Consider the following 12,185-nt stretch of genomic DNA (forward strand, 5'->3'; position numbering starts at 1 on the left):
GAGTGATTGCTTACCTCTTAGTGCGCCAGAGGCATGGTATATCTGGTGAAAGGTTCCAGTGCTGGAGATTCTTGGAGATATGGAGCTAATATCAATGCGTGCTTCCGCAGGTAGCCTGTGAAGGCCTTGCTAGACCACCTCCCCATGGTTTTTACGACGTCGAATGGGATCCCGCGAAGCAGATATTCTAACGTCCCTCCGATTCTCAATCCGTGGCCTTTGAGATCTCCTAGTCCCGCTCTTTTCACTATGCCTCCGATTCTCTTCCAGAATTCGCTTCTAGTAAGCGGCCTCGATCCTTTATTGTGTTTCCATGCGAATAAATGATCTTCGAGTCACAGGTTGTTCACTTCAAAATGATTCAGGAGAGCTGCCATTGGATCTGCTAAGTTCTCTTGATGCGCCCAGTAAACACCTTCACCAACTGCAGACACTTTCGTGCGTGGTAAGAAAATTCTTGTGGCCCAAAAACTGTGCCGGTCTTCAACGTCAAATTCTACGTCTGAACGTTTGACATTGTTCTTCGGATCGAACATTTTGATAATCTTAATGGTGAGTTCTCCTAGCCTACACAGAGCGTAAAATGCGCTCGTTAAGCATGCAAATACAGCTGCGTCTAGGGGAGTTGTTAAGTTGAGGTGAGATCGGATGATTAGGATGAGTTTGACTGTGAACGGTTTGCGTTTGCTTCGCTTGGATGTGGCCGGCGCAAGTTCCACTGTGCCTTCTAGAGCTGCCTTTAGTTCGTCTTGTTGAACTAGCCAGGGTTGACCATGGAGCGTATGCCATGCCCTTATCGCGTAGACGTAGTTCATTAGCATTTTTCCAGAATACGAACCTGCGCAGCTTGAAACGAAGTTCAAAAGTGTTCTCGTATCCACTGGGCATCTCTGGCTTTCTGGGACTTTCCTTTCATCACAAAAGATGTGGAATACCAGCAGCCCTGCGCCATAACACTCCCGCGTTCCTACTGCCCATGACAGGTTCATAACCGTTAACACTCTTTCTAGATCTTCTTCCGAGATGGCCAAGATTCTCCCATCTGTGCCGATGCTGCCTGCGACTCCAATGGAAACCACAACTTTAGTCTCTCTCGAGCTAAACAATGGGGACGGAGTAATGATGGAATCGGTGTGAGTCCATTTTTGTAAGGTAAAGGAGTCACAGTATGTGCTGCGGGAATTGGTGCTCTGAACTTTGGATTGTTAATTATTGGCCTGTTGGTGTTGGTGTATGAAATAGATTGAGTCTCCGTCGAATTGAGGTTTGTTGCTTCATTCTGCATTGGAATGATTACGAGAAGAGAGGTTGCAGGAGAGGGACGAGAAGTCGTCTGTGCTGTAGTCTGCTGGGTCTGTGGATACGATGAAGGGGTTGACGATGAAACGATGGAGTTCAGTGGCAATTGGGAGGGAAGGCAGCAGGAACTCTGAACTTCCGTAGATTCCTCTAGATGGTCCATCCGCTGGGTTGTTCTTACTTTCGACGTAGGTTGGGTGAATTGAGTAAGGTGTGGGGGAATTGTAGATATAATCAAAGATTCGCTTGAAGACAGCATTGACTGAAGCGTTTCTACTCCTTCCATTACACCAGCCTTCAATAACACCTTGGTTGTTGCCGTAGACCCTAAAATGCCTTTGCGATCCTCCCAAGCCAATAATGTGTTGAGTAAGCAGTTCAAATCCGACAGCTTCGGCCCATCTGATATCTTTCTGACCGTTGAGGGTTTGCCAACCTTTCCGAAGTCTCCACGCTCACCATCTGTTCCCAATGACAATAGCAATTCCAATGCCCAAGCTGGCATCTGAATATGCTGCTGGGTCATGGAGCGACAAGGGCCTAGGTATTGTCCTTCCGACAAATGGGCTCTGGAGAAGCATTTTCCACCAGGTGAGGTCCGCTTCCAGGGTTTTGACCGGTCTCCGTGGGAGAAAGGGCTTGTTGAAGGTGAGGTGTAGCATAGCCTCCAAGGACGTAAGATGCACGCGGCCTTGCGGGATAATAAGTGACGTGTGCAATAATTTACCGTATAGTTGCTGCACATCAAGAAGTGCGTGTGTGCCATGCTGCTGCCATACCCCGATCGCCAAAAGATATTTCTGTTTCTTCTCCTCGGATAGGTATACATTATCTTGTGCCAAGTCCCACATAAATCCGATGTACAAGTTAGAATACGTGAGAGGTTTGTCTTTAAGCTCTTCCCATGGGATCTTAAGGTCGAATGATACCTCATCAATGTCAGTGATGTTGCATGAGAACCGTGCATCTTCGGGTGTTCTCGGTGAAGCTTCTGAAAGGTCCACGATAGGAAAGCGACAGTCTTCATCGAAAACTTCCAACGTACCATCCTCAAAGATATGACCTCCATACCATACTCTGCCTCCGTCCTGATGCTGTCCTTTCGCTGTGATTTCCCGATGCCATTTCCTCCTTTCCTCATTGTATGATGCAATGTACTCCTTGAGGATGCGTATAAAGAGATGGTCATCGACCCATCTCGAAGCCGGTCTGATGCCTTTTGATCGAAAGATGTCCAGTCCGGCATCAGCAAGAGTACCATATGCTCCAGCTGAAGGACGCAGTCCAAAACACATACAAGTATCGATGCAAAAAAGATCATCAGAAACTCGCACCACCGAACCTGGCCATTGTGACGCGTGAATCAGAACTGTGTGATAGGCTTCGGAAACATCCCGAATTGCCATTTGCGAACCCGGCGGTAGCTGACTGATGGTGAGTGCGAGCACGTGAAACGTGCCCCAAGTACTTGGGAAATTATCTGGATTAATATAAGAGTTGATTGAAGCGTTTGGAAATCTTGCTGAGAGAGCGTGAGGAAAGGAATAGTTTTGTATGACACGATAACGACCAGGTCGCCCTGGTTTGGGTATAATAGAGAAGGGAGAGGTTTGAAAAGGTCCAACAAGGCTTTTGACTTCATTAAATTTAAGCGGACCAACATATTGTCCTTTCTTAAGTTCGGTTTACACAATAGAAAGAAACTCTTGTCGATATACAGAAATGGATTCTTTGTTAGGAGACGCCTGAGTGACTTTAATATTAGGAATGTCCAAAGAAAAACTGTGGCGAAGACCGTCAGGAATATGTGGATATCTATCAATAAGACCAGTTGCGACCAATTGTGCTTCCCAGGCCTCCGGGTCGTATGGGGTGAGCACTTTAAGCTTTCTGAGCTCAAGGACATGTTTGAGCGCCGTGAGACGTGATGCCGCATCCTGAACAAAAATGCCTTCAGTTGTGTGTGACTTCGGCACAACTGCTGACTCTCTGCCAGTCGCTGCAAATAGCTCTTCCGTCTCGCATTGTGAGAATTCTGCCGACTCGCGAGCACAGAGTGTCGAAGGATTCGTCCCAAAGCTTGACTGCTTTGCATTCGATGATTTTGTGAGGATTCCATCCCAAACATACGGCACAAGCGGAGAGGACACCTCCGCTTGTGCCTGCCCGAAAATCCTGGCGAGGTCTCTTGTGCTTGTCGCCTTGCTCAGGTGAGGGCGAACATTTGCGCGACTCTTTGTAGTCACGTGGTCTCAACAACGAGGAGACTCGTTGATCCGACTGTTAGGGAACAAAGATGCATGTGGCGCGAGGCATTTGTTGTGAAGCATGTAGCGTAGAGGTTGTAGCGTGAGGCATGTGGCATAGAGCCAGTATGATGAAGCATGAAGCATATGTTTTGAGGCATAATTAAATGCAACAGACAAAATATAATGATCTTTGATGAGCAACATTCAAAACATCAACGATAATGAAGGCTGACCTTGTAGTCTCTCGCGTTATCTTTCTTGAGCCGATCCTCCCAATATACTCTGCTTCTCATATCCTCTAATACTTTCTCATTGACAACCGATATATCATATGGGCCAATTGAAGATTTGGCTGCTACGTGCCAGCGTTTACGCTGCTCAGCTTGATATACCAAGAGCGTCTTCTGAGCTAACGGATCTCGGAGAGAGCGATAGCTGTGAACTTGCAAATTCCTCCAGAATAGTGCAGTCATTCTGATCCTGTCCTGAGGCCAACCTGCTTCTTCTATTGCCGTTAGAAAACGGGGACATGCTTGACAAAATTCTTCAAACAGTAGGTTCTCGTCATTGATTATGGAGCGCGCACGCCGTGTTGAGGCTGACGATATCCACGCTGTGGAACCATCAGCTAGAGTTGACAATACCATTGCATCGTCGTCTATCGTCTTTTTAACTGATGCTTCGTCCAACCCATCATTGGTAAAGTACCAAAGCTCGACGAATTCTCCCTTGTCCAACTTGTGAAGAGCATATGAGGACAGAGTGATAGCGGGTTCATTAGGAATTCCGATGTTCTGAATTGGAATGTACTTGTACTTATTCTTTTTCTGTTCTTCCTTGCGTGCATCTTCTTCCTCGTTAGCACGTTCTTGGTTTGTCCGTTCTTGCTCTTCGTCTTCGAGATGCTGACGATGAGCCTGTTCCTCCCTGTCGTCGTTCCTCTGCTGTTGCCATCAACGCTTGTCCAAGTTGTTGCTGGCTTCCCAAATATTCCTAAGTAGTTGAATAGCTTGAACCTCCATGGTATTCTCATTGATGAGTTGCGCTCGGGTATCAACAAAGTCTTCCAAAGCATAGTCTGGGCAGACTTGTAAATTCGGGTCATTCTGGATGCGAGGCATTTAAGATATATGATAAAGCTTTAGATAGAAAATGCGATGAAACGAGCGTGTATTTGCGTAGTTGAGTACTTGCGAGTGCTAAGTGGTAGTATGAGACAAGAAGGGTGGGAAAAACCCGAAAAGCTGATCCACCACATAGACATCATTCTATGTTTGTCCTCGTTCCTCGGACTCACATAGAATACAACCTTTGCCCTTTACCATCCTTGTTCGCATGATTGATGTGACAGCACCGAGATTGTTCATGAGAGGTGTGTTGTACCATGATCCCACAGCCATCTGAGCTTTGAAGGTTTGCGAACTAACACCATGCTGGAGGTGGTTGACCTGAAGATGGCCACCTGAAAAAGCCCGCTCAGCGTCAACCGAGGAAGCTAATTGGTCTCCATCAGATTTCATCAATCAACAAGCAAGGAAAATACCTGGAGCAGACAAAAAATCAAGTGCCATTTGTGCGAGTCGTGGATGAGTGGCACGAGCATTCTCCCAGTAGCAAAGAAGACCCCCTGCAGCCAGAATCTCGGTACTTGAAATACATGGGGTGTTGAGGTATGCATCCATTGAGTCAGGATGGATGGAAGTGACATCCTCATCTTCGTTGTCACTATAGATAGCCCATTTACTAGATAAACACTTGAGCTGTGAGAAAATTGTTGTTAGTAGGACTCACACGAAGAAAATATAGCACTCACTGGAACATGACATGTCGTGGTTGAAGGAAGTGATGAAGGAAGTGTTGCATAAGACTCATCCCAGCATTGCTGAACAATTCGCTTGGCTTCCATGCGGTCGCTCTCATGCCAGTCCAGGTTTTTTTTGAACCATTCGAGCTTTTTTTCTGGGCACATTACTATATCATAATATTATAGATGAGGACAGAATGGTGTGATGGAGATGGAGACTCACTAATTGCAGCGCGACACACAATGGCACATTAGCCTTTGAGAATAAGTTTGTGAGCTCATTGAAAATCTTGAATAAGGTCAGTAAGCATTGTCATTAACAAAGCAATATGAAACATACCTCAAGGACGGGCATCAAGTGCTCAGCTAGCTTCCATTGTGCAGGTGTAAGAGCATAGTCTAGTAAATTGTTCTGTGTCATGAATAACTGGACCTCCTCCTTGAAATGGAGATGTGTGCAGAGACACGCAAAATCAGAGTTCCAGCAGGTAGGAACACGTCGATCAAGACGCCGTTTTTGACTGTCTTCACCACGTTTGTATATAACAGTCTTCTCAAACTCCTCCTGCAAAGTTGTGCTTTCATGCACTTTATGGGCTAGACCAGCCACCTAGAATAACATAAATACTTCAATGATAGAATAAAGATGTTGGATCACCTTGGGAAACAACCCGAGAGCTTCGAGTTCCTGTGACTTCGACATTATGATGTTCACCTTCCTGGCTGTTTTGATAGCTTGATCATGAACCAATTTTACAACTTCACGGTCATGAGCTTCCTTTGCTTCATCAACCTCATGGGAGTTGCCAGATGAGTTAGCATCTTCTTCAGTGCTTACATTGAGGCCAGTTGTTTCCTCGTCCAGGAGTTCCTACTCTAAGTGAGTGAGTACAGTGTTCTTGTCACCAGGTTCAAGGGTAACAATATGCTCATGATCTCCATTATCAGTACTGTTGGAATCATCATTGGTACAATGTTTTCAACTTTGCTTGGCTATCTTGACTTGTTTTTTTTCGTTTCGGGTGGTGAAAAAAGAATGATATGAATGCCTAAGTACGTTGATTAACTTCGACTCAGCTACCAAGATGATAATGGTACCTTTGCGATGAGATTGACGGTATGAGGGAAACATCGCAAACGAGAGGCCTGTCCCCGGAAGTTGGGAATGAGCCTCTGCAAATGATCAGCAGTGGTGTCACAGTTGCTAGCATTATCCATGTTTATTGTGTAAAACTGTAGCGAACATCAGACCACCGATACAATGCTGAATAACTGTGCCTCACCTTGTCTTGAAGCCTGTACTGATCAAGGTAATCAGCGATCATCTTTGTGAGATACTCTCCTGTGTGGCTTTCCTTCAGACTACCAACAAACTCATAGTAGGTAATAGTACATGCACAATACAAGTTCAACACATACCGGATAAATTCAAGTGTCACGCACCAGATTCGGCACTGAGCAAGCCACACAACTATGATGCCAAGGTATGAGTACACGAATGGTGCAGTCCAGCCATCAGTGACAAGATGGATCGAGCCAGTGTGTTTCTTAAAAAGTATCAGTATGAACTCCAATAAGTTTGATGGTGGCTTCATACCAAAAAATATTCCTTGACATTCTTAGATCCTTCACGATAAATTTCGTTGATGTCACAGGACACTGTGTGTGGAGATGGTACAATCACATCAGGGCGCAATAGTTTAACTTCCTCGATGTACAGAGGATCAGCCACAGATCTAAATGGATGCCTGTTGACAGTGCAGCGCATCACAATGAGGGCACGATGGGCCTCAGGTGTATACTTTGAAATCGAGCCGCTAAGGGTTTGCTGGGCACCCTTTGCATTCGGACCTTCAGTTGAGACACCACGACGCTGAACACATTCTTTGATGCCCCGATTGAGGTTTTTTGTCCCTTGTCTGGTTTGCATGCATTTTCTGTGATGCGGTGTAGGTTTACAACTCAGAGTGGTGCTATAGGCTCCAAACTGATATCTTTATGTTGTAGGTCGTGCACTGCCTATCTGCTATACTTGCGAAACAAGTGCGTTCGACCCTAAAGGGGAAGCTAGTGCAGCAAAGGTCTAGAAATGGACGCAGAAGGTGCCGCTTGTCAGTCGATGTGAAGCGCGGGAAAGCGGCGGGTGCGCGCGCGTAGCGTGGGAACGTAGCGGCGGGCGAAAGCCAAAGGCATGGGAAAGATGTGGCTGCGAAGCGGCCGATGCGTGAGGGGTTCGGATGATAATAGAGATGATAGACAATAGAAATAGATGTAGAGCAAGGCAATAATGGATACGATGCAAGCGGTAAACGGATACTGATTGCCAATAGCTACTAACTGTAGGCTAATGGGAGTTTGCTACTGGAACATCTGGAAAACAAGCTACTGAATGATATGTACTGCTAGTGCTTAAGTATTGCACTAAGCGCTGTCACACGGAACCGAGCCGACATGCTACTGAGTTAGGTATGTAAAGCTATATGTAAATAAGGGTCTATGACGAAATAAAGGTGATCTGATGCGAAAATGGTCTGATATGTAGATATAATCATGAAATAACATACCATTGGGTTGGTTTTGGACTATGGATGGGTGTGGAACATTGGCCGATGAAGCGCGAGAAAAGCGGCCGCTAAGCGCGGCTGTGCGTGCGTGGGAACATTGCGGCCGTCGCAGAAAAGTAGCGGCTGCTATGCGCGACTCGCAGGAAAGCTGCACTTCATATAGGAAAGTAATAGGGTGCTGAGGGATACCACAAAAATAGCCTCTAGGAGGCTGTAAGGACTTCCAGTCCTACAGCGGCTTATGGTTGACAGGGTCAGTGTGGCATGTAAATTTGAACTCAAGATAGTCTTGGCTGCCATCAACTTTCAAACGACGATGTAAGGTTATCTTGAAGTGATCATATGCAGTGGAATTCCATCTAGCTTTAGATGCAGCTGAAAGGCTAGTGAATTTGTTAATGAAATTGAATGAAGAGGGGGACATACTTATAATCTCGTCATCAGTTTTGTCCCAGACATCAAGATCCGTGACATCAGCTTTGGTTCATCATTTTTTGGTGGGAGACTCTAACACGGGAGTTGGTGACACCACTGTGCGCTTATGGCTGCGTGTGTTCTTGGCCGGTGATGCATCAAGTTCGAAATCGCTTGTTGGTGTACTGGGAGAGGCATCTGACTTGGACATGGGAGGGGTTGCAAATCGCAATGTTTGCAAGTCTCCGAGTCAAGACTCTGGACTTATGAGTTGTACCATACATGATCAGTAACCACTCAGCACTGATAATCATAATGAATCTAAGACATTGCGGTTGGTGTCGCATAGAATTTTATGAAGATAATCCATCGATAACAACAGATCATGGTCAAAGCAACACTGCCACTAAGTTAAGTTTCCTACCTGTGGGTAGCCAATTTTTGCAGGACCTCTACCAGTACCCGTTGCAGGTGAGCCACAATGGGTACCCACAACCCATACCACCCGACCCATGAGTCACCCGTGGGTGTTGCCTGGGCGGGTACCCGGGCAAACCCTACCCATGTCACGCCCTAGCCTCTATGGTTGCCACTGTTGTCACTGGTGAGCAGCGTGTCACCATCTGTCATGCATTAGCAGTGTCTTACTAGGATGTGATTGGCAATAAAAATCACCAGTTCTCACTATCCTCCACGGTCAACGGTTCAGACAAATACCAATGGTTGATAACATGATCGTTCATGGGAGGAGGTGTAAAAAGTTGGGTTGTCAAAGCAAATTTCTAATGACTTTGAAAGGGGTGAGATTAAGGTAAATCTCAGGAACAGTAACCATTAACTGGCTTGATGCAGTGCTTAGGTACTTGATGGTCAATAGTCTGTTAACTGGCTTGATGCAGTAATTAGGACACTGCTACAAGAAGATGGTTGCAAAGATATGCAAAGATAAGATGGAGATATGGATCGTGACGATATGCAATGAATCAGAGTATTATCTCATAAACACTCCCTATTCTCAAAATCAGAGGAGATCAAACTAAGCCTCTAACACAATTGAATAAACCGAAATATGTGGCTTCGAAACTAACTTCTCTGCTGCTCAAGTACTGCACGATGAGTATGATGCAGGTCAGAACAGAGTACACCCTCATGGTGTAGTCTTAAAGCAGCCAAGCTCTTAATATTGTTGAGTGAAGTGCTAGTCTTATTTGTTGTCCTTCCTAATCGTTAAGAAATACGTGAGTTCTCCCCACAGAAAAGATATCCTGTGTCATAAAGAGAATGATGAAACCACACTAGACAACTGATAACTGTGTATGTCATATCCCATATTCCAGACCTACATCCAACAATGTTCCCACGCCTCGTCCGGACCTCCGGACCCCCTGTCCATGTCCTTTATCTGTCCAGATGTCTATAGACCTGAATCCCTGTACCTGTTACGACTGGGGTATGTCGAGCTGTCTAAGTCCGAGTGGACTGAGATTCGGCGAGACAGACGTGGTTCTTCTCTCGAGTGAGAGGTCAGAGGTTTCTGGCTAAGGCAAGTATCGGCGACTTCCTTAGAATAGTGGTTCTTTAGATAGCAAGGTTGGAGACCTTACTAAAGGACTTGTTCCAGGTAAAACCCAGTAGATTAAAGTGAGGAAATACATGTGGTACGCTATGTAACTATATAGCGAGAGTTCCAGCGGAGATTGTAAGTGCGTATCAAGATAGAAGGCGGACAGCCCGCTTGGTAAGTGATAAGAGATAACAGATAGGAGATAGTAACCATGGTGCGGACAGCCCGCTTTGATAAGAGATAGCGATCTAAACATAGTGATGGTTACTGGTACGGAAGGTTAGCTTGGCGATGATATGAGTCAGGTTCTGGAAGGTGATTGGTCGTTCGTTAAGAGCCGTATGCATGTACCATTGTCCAGTATCGAAAGAGAAGCGAAGAGAATGAATATACCGTAACATTACCCCCGTGTTATGGTCGATGTCACCGGCATCGACATCACTAGTCGTCCTGGTTGGCGTAGTAGATGGGGTCGGCGTCGGCATTTTGGAACTCTAGTTCCTCCGGCTGTGCCAAATACTCTCTCTCGGCCCGTGCGAGATCCTCTTCTTCCTTCTTATCTTTCTCCGCTTCCCACGCGGCTAGTGCGTCGTAGAAGCCGTCGTCGGTATAAACCAACGGGAATGGTATCTTGGTAGTGGCGAAGGGGCAGTAGATAGAGAAGTGCCCGGGTTTCGTGTCGCCGCAAACGCGGCAATAGTACAGGGGACAGTTCTTGTGTTTGTGACCTAGCTTCTTGCAGAGTCGACAAATGAAGTTGGCGTCGGCGATAGTACCAACGATTTGTCTTAACGATGGGGTTCTGATTACGACGCTAGAGGATGGGATAGCGGGGGGATCTCCGGTGAGGTCGATGACCTCGCGCTTCTTTCCCTTGGATGACTTCTTCTTCGTTACGCCGTGAATGGCGGCTCCGCCGCGGAGGTTCCTTCTTTGGACCTCGCTGGGCGCTGGGACAGGTACAGGTATTGGTGCAAAGTTGCCTCCAATCGAAGTTGGATCAGGTAGAACAGCGGGGGGGTTATGAGTAATAGGAGGCAACGGGCGGCCGACTTGGAAGGAGTTTCGATCAGCAACAGTCTGTATAATTTCCCTGCAGATAGTGCTGAAACCAAGAGGAAATAGCTGAAGCGTAAGCGAGCGTATGCGCCGCTGAACGTGGTTGCAGGAGAGTCGGAGGGCGTCGTTTTCAATCTGGGCAAATTCTTCTTCAAGACGTTGGGTGGCTCTAATGATATGGATATATGTGGCAGCGACTCCTGCTGGCACTGCTGGCTGGTTGTTGAGATAGGTTTCGATTTCGAGGGCGTGGGCGACGGAGAGGATAGTGGTTTCGACGATAACGTCGTCTTCGATACTGACAACGTTGTCAGCGAAGGGGGATTCGCAGAGGCTGATGGAGGAGGCATTGGACTCAGTGGGAGACGTGGTTAGGTAAGACATGTTCTTGTTGGTGTGGTAGTGGGGACTGGTCGATCTAGTTCAACTTGTGCCTCTTCTTATAGGCAGAGAGTAGGTTTTCGGCGTTTTCCATGTTCTCCGCTGGGATCCATTCATTAGAGCCAGAAGAGTATCCTTTCCAGGATACGAGATAGCGTCTTCGTTTACCCGTTCCCTTGTGACTCAGGACCGCTTCGACTTCGTATTCCTCCGATTGGTTGACTATATCTGGAGGTGGTTCTTCGTAGTTCGGTCCGTGTATCTCTGTCTCCTGATAGGAAGATAGCTCGGAAGCATGGAACGTGGGGTGAACCTTCCATTGCTCGGGAAGTCTCAGGGTGAACGTGATTGGTGATAAGACTGCGGTTATGGGGAACGGCCCGTGTCGTTTGGGCGCAAGCTTCCTAGATGGGAGTGTGGTCATGAGGTTGGTCGCAGATAGCCAGACTTTATCTCCTATCTTCCATGGTCGGTACTTCTTTCCATGCGTCCTTTCTGCCATTCGTTGCATAGCGATATTGTGGCAAGAGATGGCTTCTTCTCTGATCTTCTGAAGGGTGCGAACCCTTTCTTCTGCGGCAGGGGTATCTGATGATGGTAGTACGTGGGGAATACCGCGAGGTTCGTATCCCATCATGAGGAAGAATGGGGATGCGTTCCTTGCTTCGTGTCTTCGATGGTTGTGCACAAATTCGGCGAGGGGTAGGTGGTCCGACCATTCATAGGGGTTACTTCTGCAGTATATCCGGAGGTACGTCTCTATCTCTTGATTGAGTCGTTCGGTCTGACCGTCGGTCTGAGGGTGATATGCTGTGGAGGCAGCGATCTGGTATCCGAGGAGGCGTGCTAAT

The 12,185-nt window shown here is 46.8% G+C and overlaps 5 protein-coding genes across 5 annotated transcripts; all 5 read right to left on the minus strand.

Annotated features, from left to right (window-relative positions):
• Nucleotides 1–3,826: 3,826 nt before the first annotated feature.
• F5147DRAFT_553960 (uncharacterized protein) lies at nt 3,827–4,306 on the minus strand (the record flags this gene model as incomplete). Its single annotated transcript, XM_041430463.1, has 1 exon — nt 3,827–4,306. A coding segment is annotated over one exon (480 nt), but the record flags the coding sequence as incomplete, so codon positions are not given.
• A 564-nt stretch (nt 4,307–4,870) lies between these two features.
• On the minus strand, nt 4,871–5,023 carry F5147DRAFT_541723 (uncharacterized protein; the record flags this gene model as incomplete). The annotated part of the gene is made up of 1 exon (XM_041430247.1): nt 4,871–5,023. A coding segment is annotated over one exon (153 nt), but the record flags the coding sequence as incomplete, so codon positions are not given.
• A 570-nt stretch (nt 5,024–5,593) lies between these two features.
• Nucleotides 5,594–6,157, minus strand: F5147DRAFT_555687 (uncharacterized protein; the record flags this gene model as incomplete). Its single annotated transcript, XM_041430503.1, has 3 exons — nt 5,594–5,641; nt 5,693–5,962; nt 6,011–6,157. Coding segments are annotated over 3 exons (465 nt in total), but the record flags the coding sequence as incomplete, so codon positions are not given.
• A 272-nt stretch (nt 6,158–6,429) lies between these two features.
• Nucleotides 6,430–6,588, minus strand: F5147DRAFT_571231 (uncharacterized protein; the record flags this gene model as incomplete). Its single annotated transcript, XM_041431037.1, has 1 exon — nt 6,430–6,588. A coding segment is annotated over one exon (159 nt), but the record flags the coding sequence as incomplete, so codon positions are not given.
• Nucleotides 6,589–6,943: 355 nt separating this feature from the next.
• F5147DRAFT_571310 (uncharacterized protein) lies at nt 6,944–7,282 on the minus strand (the record flags this gene model as incomplete). Its single annotated transcript, XM_041431039.1, has 1 exon — nt 6,944–7,282. One exon carries the CDS (start codon nt 7,280–7,282, stop codon nt 6,944–6,946), a length of 339 nt encoding a protein of 112 aa, XP_041296010.1.
• Between the last annotated feature and the right edge of the window lie 4,903 nt (nt 7,283–12,185).

Source organism: Suillus discolor (assembly GCF_016758755.1).
Source record: "Suillus discolor strain FC423 chromosome Unknown F5147scaffold_12, whole genome shotgun sequence".
NCBI lineage: Eukaryota > Fungi > Basidiomycota > Agaricomycetes > Boletales > Suillaceae > Suillus > Suillus discolor.